Source organism: Haliotis rubra, unplaced genomic scaffold (genome assembly GCF_003918875.1).
Source record: "Haliotis rubra isolate DU_JTF1 unplaced genomic scaffold, ASM391887v1 Scf1995, whole genome shotgun sequence".
Classification (NCBI taxonomy): Eukaryota; Metazoa; Mollusca; class Gastropoda; order Lepetellida; family Haliotidae; genus Haliotis; species Haliotis rubra.
Window position 1 is genome coordinate 68,506 of NW_025765997.1, and position 9,593 is coordinate 78,098.

At 44.0% G+C, this 9,593-nt stretch overlaps 1 protein-coding gene across 1 annotated transcript; it reads left to right on the forward strand.

Moving 5' to 3' along the window:
* Positions 1-4,957: 4,957 nt before the first annotated feature.
* Positions 4,958-5,623, forward strand: LOC124275205 (extensin-like). Its single transcript, XM_046710693.1, has one exon. It carries the CDS (start codon positions 4,958-4,960, stop codon positions 5,621-5,623), a length of 666 nt encoding a protein of 221 aa, XP_046566649.1.
* Positions 5,624-9,593: the final 3,970 nt, after the last annotated feature.

Genomic DNA, 9,593 nt, shown 5'->3' on the forward strand with positions numbered 1-9,593 from the left:
TGTTGGGAATATAAATCATAGTTCCCTACCATGATTCTACATTGTTACTTGCGTCATTATTCCACACCCAACAGCACTGACCCGTGAAGATCCGGGTAAGAATTGGTCATCAGCAATCCATGCTTGTCGTAAGAGGCGACTAACGGGATCGGGTGGTCAGGCTCGCTCACTTGGTTGACACATATCGTCGTATCCCAATTGCGTAGAGGGGCGGTGGGGTAGCCTAGTGGTTAAAGCGTTCGCTCGTCACGCCGAAGACCCGGGTTCGCTTTCCCACATGGGTACAATGTGTGTAGCCAACTTCTGGTTTCCCCCGCCGTGATATTGCTGGAATATTGCTAAAAGCGGCGTAAAACCATACTCACTCACCCAATGGCGTAGAATGATGCTGATGCTGTTTATCAATGGATTATCTGGTCCAGACTCAATTATTTACAGACCACCGTCATATAGCTGGAATATTGCTGAGTGCGGCGTTAAACAACTTCCAAACCAATCCAAACCCACAACACTCTGCGAAATCCTGAGAGCGTAATATGGAAACAATCACAATGTCTTGTTTGAGGTAAACTACGGTTATAACCAACCTAAAGGGACAACCAGTTGTTGCTCCTCAGAACTGTAGTTCGTTATATCCGTCAGTTCGTTATATCCGACTGTTTGCTATTTCCGACAGTTCGTTATATCCGACAGTTTGCTATTTCCGACAGTTCGTTATATCCGTCAGTTCGTTATTTCCGTCAGTTCGTTATGTCAGACTGTTCGTCATACCCGACAGTTCGTCATATCGGACAGTTCGTTATATCCGACAGTTCGTTATATCCGTCAGTTCGTTATGTCAGACAGTTCGTCATGTCGGACAGTTCGTTTTATCCGTCAGTTCGTTATTTCAGACAGTTCGTCATATCGGACATTTCGTTATATCCGTCAGTTCGTTATATCAGACAGTTCGTCATATCAGACAAATCGACATATCAGACAGTTCGTTATATCCGTCAGTTCGTAATATCCGACAGTTCGTCATATCCGTCAGTTCGTTATTTCAGACAGTTCGTCATATCCGACAGTTCGTCATATTAGACAGTTCGTTATATCCGACAGTTCGTTATATCCGACAGTTTCTTACTTCCGACAGTTCGTTATTTCCGACAGTTCGTTATTTCCGTTTGTTCGTTATTTCCGTCAGTTCGTTATTTCCGACAGTTAGCTATTTCCTTTAGTTCGTTATATCCGACAGTTCGTTATTTCCGTCAGTTCGTTATGTCCGACAGTTCGTTATAACCGTAGTTTACTGTTTAATGGTGTTCAGGAAGCTACAGTCAGACTAGTGTTCAGGGGATCCTTACACGAAGCAACCTTTATTAAGGCTAACCTTAACTCCCATTCTTTAACATTGCTCTAGGTCACGTTAGTGACTTGCGATCACCTTAGTGCTTATTCACAAGACCCAGTAAACTGCGGCAGTAACGTCATCTCTAGGTGACTGGAGAAGAAATGTGTGTAATTCTTCATACTCAACTCCGAAATAAAACTAGACGCAGGTCAGGTCGAAATAGTCTCGAATTATCTCGTGCTGTTCATGTGTAGAAACAAGAGACTCCGAATGACCAGGCTTCCCATGTTTGACAAACAAGGGCGTTAACTCTAAGCACACTGTCTCTTAAAATGTAGCCAGCCATATTTCAAAATGTTAGTTCAATCATTGGCTGCAACTGATACAGACGTATAGTGAGTGAGTGAGTATGGCTTTACGCCGTTTTTAACAGTATTCAGGTTATTTCACGGCCTGTCAGCCTAACCTTGGAGAAAAGTCAAAGAACAGGCACATCGCACACGTTCACCATTTCGATAAAACCCGCAAGCGTTGGTATGCCGCTTTGCTGTATGCGTTCGTTAATGCGTATGCGTATGGGAAAGGCTGAACGTGCAGTTGATGTATGTGGAACAGTTGTGTCATTGCAGTTGAAACCTGAGCAATGACTGCATTCTAAGCATCGTCAAAAGTCGTTGAAGAGCCATCTCAGTATACACACACACACTCACACGTGCATGCACGTAGTCACATACAACATATATCTACCAATCCGCCCATCCGTCCGTCCATCAGTATTCACATACATACATACATACATACATACAATGCCATACATACACGCATGCATGCGTACACGCATACATGCACGCACGCATGCATACACGCACGCACGCTGGTCACCGTGTTTTCTGGAGCCTCTGCTGTACAAGAGTACCACTCACTGAATCAACTCACTAAGGGAGACGACTCCTGTAAGCCATCAGCTCGTTGAAACGATCTGTACATTGGCAACGTTTTGACTCTAGGGTTAGTGTCTTACAGCGTGTCTGAGAACGAGGCTCCCGGTATGTTCAAGTGTCAATGAAAGAAATCCTGTTCATGAAATCAGATAAAAGTGGGAATTACTATACCCAGTGTATCTGTGTGTCCATTTTCATTATTTAGGGGCAGTGGGGTAGCCTAGTTGTTGCGGCGTACGCTCGTCACGCCGAAGACCCGGGTTCGATTCCCAACATTGCTACAATGTGTGAAGCCCATATCTGGTGTCCCCCCGCCATGATATCGCTGGAATATTGCTAAAAGCGGCGTAAACCCATACTCACTCACTCATTACATAAGTAGTGAAACAGCATAACTACTATGTATCAAATAACGTACACTGCCAAGGATAGCTGTATGCCATACACAAAGTGAGTGAGTGAGTTTAGTTTTACGCCGCACTTAGAAATATTCCAGCTATATGGCGGCGGTCAGTAAATAATCGAGTCTGGACCAGACAATCCAGGGATGAACAGCATGAACATCGATCCGCAATTGGGATACGAAGACAAAACTATGAGAATGTGTACTTTACTAAGAAAGTTACATAGCATATGTTATAGCATATGCTATATAAATACCCACATTATTATTATTATTATTATTATAATTATAAACCAAAGTGTCGGTCTGCAATGATGATGCACGGTCTTCAGATACTACCAATCTCTTCAGTTCATTAAAAACGACAAAGAAAACGAAACCGTATGCCTTTAGGAGACATGGAAATATTAAACGGTGACGAAATCTACCTGCTACGGGCCAACGGACAGGCGACTATATTGGACACAAGTATTTGTGTATCTTACACTTTCATCTTGAACTGTGTATCGTGTATCTATATTCCCTGCCGCTTCTGTCGTGCCAGTGAGCAGTCAATAGCATAACGAGCACCTGTAAATATTTGGGCTGTTGCTAGACCCCCGTCCTCAGTCCATACTTTCCATCAAAGTGGTCTGAGCCTCGCGTCAACTGTGCGATCATAATAGCTACCGTCTCACCACGTGAGAAGTCTCGCGCTGTTACTTCACGCGAGATCTCCCGGGGTGGTTGAGCTGTATCAACATTTAAGCAGGATTAAATATCGCATTCTGATACAGTAGGTAGGTAAAGTGTCTTTTTTATCAATCTCTGTTGTGATTGTATCATTTATATGTTTGAGATTGTAAGTTTATGAATGTGAATGTGTTTTTTCCAAAGTACGGGTATGTCCACCCGGTGCTGTTCTACCCATATAATAATCATAATATGACTTGTGTTTTGTATCTCGTAGTCGGACACATAGCAACAGACAGCGCGTCTGTCGTATGAAGAATTATGTTGTGCGCTGAAAAATGCCTATCCGTTTGCTGAAGCAAGGGACTTCACTTCAGTTCAGTTCTGTATAAACCTTGAGCTCACTGTTTATCGTTCGTTAACTACAATCGTTCGGCGAAGTCGAGACACAGCAAACATCATCTTGACACTGAGGTATATAATGTGTAGAGAAATACAAATACGATCTTTATTTTTCTTAAAATGTCTATAACAAGATTCTAAATCTAATTGTTGGTAACATGTTAAACGCTAAAACATGGGAAAACTGTTGAACGTTGTTTCTTATCTTAATTATTGAAGGTTTATTCAATATTACTGTTTGATTACATTTTCCGTATATCATTACAGTGAACACATAGTAGAACGTCAATATCATTATCACATGTTACTCAATTTTTTGTCTTGAATATTGTTTACGTTAATACCTTCCAACTCTATGACCCAATTGCGTGAATACAGCCGTAACTGATATAACACAACTTCAAAATTAATGGTCCTGACTGTGAGGGTGGTCATAGCTTAGTGGAACGAGCTTTGACAGAGACACTTGCTTCATAGAAGGTGTTGGAAATTACAGCAAAACGCCGACTACGCTATGCTGTAGTTATGAAGCTGCTTTTCCTTGGTAACAGGTCTTTGTTCATCACGCCATTTTCTAAATTCACTTACAGAAACAGTCAGGTGTCCATTAAGTGGATATACCAGGTTAGGAAACAAGCTAGGGCCTCGTTCCTCAAAGCAATCGTAGCGCTACGACTGTCGTAAGTCTATGTTGAAGTATTGGAGTGACGATCACAACACCATAATAGAGACTTGATGATAAAATGAAATAATACTGTGCATCATGAATATATCTTGTTAATTTAACAAATGTTGGGATCATGCTGTACAGCCTGGTGGTTGTGTTACATTTACTGTGGTAAAGATGGCATAGGCATGTCTAGTCTGTCTGTAGCCATTCACGATATAATGGACATTACCGCTGTAGCCTGTACTGAGACAGGTGCCATCATGGCAGATGATGAATGACCCCAACCATAACATGTTAATTATATATGAATCCATACGCAAAACTGGCTACAAGTCAGTGCATGCTGACAGAGTGTATTATCTTACTAATATATAACTGTATTGTTTTGTATCGATACGTGATTTGTACCGTGAACAGGAACAGCCTTAGGACTCACCGTCACAGGTTTGTTTCCCAGCTTCGACTTCCTCAATTCCCCCAGTTGTTTATTTAAGATTTACTGCTTACCAGTGTATACATAATGTTGTTAATAAATAATGTGTTACCCGAAACCAGATCCAACCCTATTCAAGACAACCGACCTATCGTCCTACACACGCCGTAAGTCCGACACGTACACAAAACACCCAACACTAACCCCTGTCCGGCTGTGTACACAAGACCCCTACACCACTACACCAAACACCAGACCCCCATCCCGATACCAGATCCCCCTCCCCCCATCACGAGACCACAACCCCAACATCAGGCCCAGCACCCGAGACCAGAACACGGCACCAGACCCCATCCCGACACAAGACCCCCATCTTGACACCAGACCCACATCCCGACACAAGACCCCCATCCCGACACCAGACCCCCATCCCGACACCAGACCCCCATCCCGACACAAGACCCCCATCCCGACACCAGACCCCCATCCCGACACCAGACCCCCATCCCGACACAAGGCCCACATCCCGACACCAGACCCACATCCCGACACCAGACCCACATCGCGACACAAGACCCCCATCCCGACACAAGACCCCCATCCCGACACCAGACCCACATCCCGACACCAGACTCCCATCCCGACACCAGACCCACATCCCGACACCAGACCCACATCGCGACACAAGACCCACATCCCGACACAAGACCCCCATCCCGACACCAGACCCACATCCCGACACCAGACCCACATCCCGACACCAGACTAAACCAAATACACGCCACCAGATCCAGCACCTAAGGCCAGACCTCTATCCCGAACCCAGATCCAACACCCGACACCAGACCTAGAACCCCCCGAGACCCAACACACGACACCAGACCCAAACGCGAGACCAGACTCAGAACCCGACACCAGAGACCCAACTCCCGACACCAGACCACCGACACCAGACTAAACACACAACACCAGATTCAACACACGTCACCAGACCTCCGGCACCACGCCTCCATCCCGACACCAGACCCACATCCCGACACCATACCCCCATCCCGACACCAGACCTCCGGCACCACGCCTCCATCCCGACACCAGACCCCCGACACCAGACCCACATCCCGACACCAAACCCCGATCCCGTCACCAGATCCCCCATTCCGACACCAGACCCCCCATCCCCACACCAGACCCCATCCCGACACCAGACCCCGACACCAGACCCCCATCCCAACACCAGACCCTAATCCCGACATCAGACCCTCTACCCCGACTCCCCGACACCAGACCCCCATCCCAACACCAGACACCCCATCCCGACACCAGACCCACATTCCGACACCAGACCCCATCCCAACACCAGACCCACATCCCGACACCAGACCCCCGACACCAGACCCCCACCCCGACTCCAGACCCCCGACACCGGAACACCCATCCCGACATCAGACCCAACGCACGACATCAGACTACCAACACAAGACCCATCACCAGACCACAGACCCAACACCCGACACTAAGCTGACGTCCATGCGGCTGAACAGCGACCGCTCTATTTATGCATATTGTTCGCAATTATGGATTTGTGTGTTCGTTCACACCTGAGTCCATGCATCCTGCTATAGAGTTACCGATGTACAAGTATCCAGCCACAGATACTATGAATCAATACCTCCTGATCGATGGGGTCTGTCCACCTTGAATACTAAGGCCGGGGGGAATAGAAGTCACGTGGTGTCTCAGTAAGATTCTCGAGGATTGCGTCCGACGTTGATGGATTGTGAAGTTCTAAACATGAAATAAAATACATCCACTGTGACAGAACTGGTGTTAATATAATCCCTACAGCATTGCTGCTACTTGGCACATTACGTATAGATCTTCCTTATATGTATCAAAAGATCGACAAAGGCCATTTTCCTTCTATCCTTTTACAAACAAGCGCTCTTATAAGGAAGCTCGCACGTCATGGCGATCGATAGGACACCTGGTTGACTATAGACAGACTTTTCCTCGACTAATAACAACGTAACCTGGTCAGTATGAATGTAAATTGTGTTTCTTTGTCATTATCTCAGTAGTGAGTTGGCAGAGGTGAGTTTAGTTTTACCCAGATTTGAGTAATATTCCAGCAATATCACGTCGGGGACACCAGAAAATAGGCTTCACACATTGTACCCATGTGGAAATCGACCTCAGGTTTTCGGCGTGACGAGCGAACGCTTTAACCACTAGGCTACCCCACCACCGAATAACCTCAGCTAAGCACCGTATTTGATAAAATATGCACGATAAATCGCTACAAGTTAATTATCTCTTAAACATTAACTCGGTTGTAAAAAGAATACCACAACGAGGGAGTAATTACAGCATGAAGCTGTTTCAGATTGCTTACCTGTAGATCTATAGTTAGTGAACGAATGTAGGCATTGCAAATGTATAAACTCTCCTGCAGACTGGTGGTATTGGCTGCCATGTCTTGCTTGAATACATGACACGTTTGATGGATAACATTTTTAGGCTTTATGTATTGTTTATTGAAACTTAGTCAGATGTCGCCCTTATTAGCTTATGTGATGTTGGAAGACTTGGAGGCAGATGCACGTTAGAAATATATGAAAAATAATTGTAAGCAAATCGTTCCCCGACATACAGATACCCAGCAGGTTCAAGGAAGAATACACTTTGAATACGCAGAGAAAACTATCAATAGCCAAGACGAATAAAACATGAGAGTAAATATTTAATCTCGGTTACTAGATAACAGATGCTTGTCCATGACACAATGAGACTTCAGCTCTATTGGCTGGACTGAAGACGAGCTAAGGAAGTGAGATGAAGGATGACTAGGTTAAATATCATGTCAGTTTTCGTTTAGTGATAAATATTTATCCATAAGCTGAGTTTCATAGCTAAAATGAGTTTTAGTAAACAACGTAGTGTTAAGGACGTAAACATATGTGATACCCGTTCTCAGTTGTAAGTACCACCCCATGGATGGGGTGGCCCATGTGTGAAGCCCATTTCTGGTGTCCTCGCCCGTGATATTGCTGGAATATTGCTAAAAGCGGCGTAAAACTGTTCTTACACACTCACTCACTCACTGTACGTACTATACTGACGTCCAAAACAAAGTACACACTTGGTGCTTTGGAGTTATTTTTATAAAATCAGCGCAAATATTTTCATAAATCGTTTTGATTGTCGAATTACAAATCTCGTTTCCTACAAAACGCATCTAAGATATTCAGATGTGAATATGTATATTATGTAATAAAACAACATTAACTCTGAACCGACATTAATTACGGCTGTAATTACGCACATGTTTAGTCAATATTTATGATATCATTCAATATACAAATTGCCTGTTTATTTCAGCCATTTCACAAACTAGCATGTGTCCCCGCATTTGATATACTGCCTAAAACATACTTAAGACTTTAAACGTCATAATGGACTCGTTTGGCCTTAAAAGCCAAGAATACTTATATGTGAGTTTCGCTTTCCATACCCCCTATACCTTCCATACACTGGGTTATGGAATTAAGTTAAACCATTTGGAATTCGTTATGATAATATCATATTTTGAAATAAACCTGTAAACAGACTGAATCGCATTTTACACATTGACTGTAGCAAGGACTGAATGGACTCGTTAGGCGGAAATTAAAAGCCAAGAATAATTATATTTCAATTAAGTTTTATGAACTTCTATACGTTTCATCCACTAGGTGATAGAATTCTGCTTTAAAAACATATGAAAATTATGATAATAAAATATATTGACAAAAAACTGAAATCGCATTGACAGAGAATGAGCTTAGTTTTACGCCGCTTTTAGTAATATTCCAGCAATATCACGACGGAGGGTCCGGAAATGTGCATCACACATTGTATCTATGTGGGGAATCGAACAAATATGTCTATAGCGACTGTCTATATTTCTTCTGCGTGACGAGCGAACGCTTTAACCACTAGGCTACCCCACCGTCCCGACTTAAACATACAGACTTTAGGGCATTTGTCCTGAGTTCCGTATTAAATTCTGCATTGTGCTTGTCACTAAATCATTCATTTCTTCCTGATTTACGAGATCTCATCTGATCTTATTTGCCTGCATTATTGACAATCATGCTATAAATGCCGCTTATCTTGTAAGCGTGGGATAAGCCGGGTAGGCAGGGGGGTGCACAGGTCCTGAACGCTGGGTTGTGTAATCCAAGGCCGGGATTAGACCTGCTGACTTACATGCTCTTGACGTGTCAGTCTGAGTGTATTACTGCCGCTATGACTACCCCTGGTAATCCCTCTAAGCCAATGTTGTACTGCGATTGAATGCTCGGCTTGACAACATGGATGTAGTATAGTATATGTGTACCGATACCGTCCTGGAAGTAGTGAGTGAGTTTAGTTTTACGCCGCACTCAGCAATATTCCAGCTATATGGCGACTGTCTGTAAATAATCGAGTCTGGACAAGGCAATCCAGTGATCAACAGCATGAGCATCGGTCTACACATTTAGGATACGATGACATGTGTCAACAAAGTCAGAGAGCCTGACAACCCGATCCCGTTAGTCGCCTCTTACGACAAGCATGGGTTACTGAGATGATCAATTCTAATCTGGGTGTTCACGGGCCTATATAGTAGTAGTAGTAGTAGTAGTAGTAGTAGTAGTAGTAGTAGTAGTAGTAGTAGTAATAGTAGTAGTAGTGATGGTGGTAGTGGTAGGGTAGGG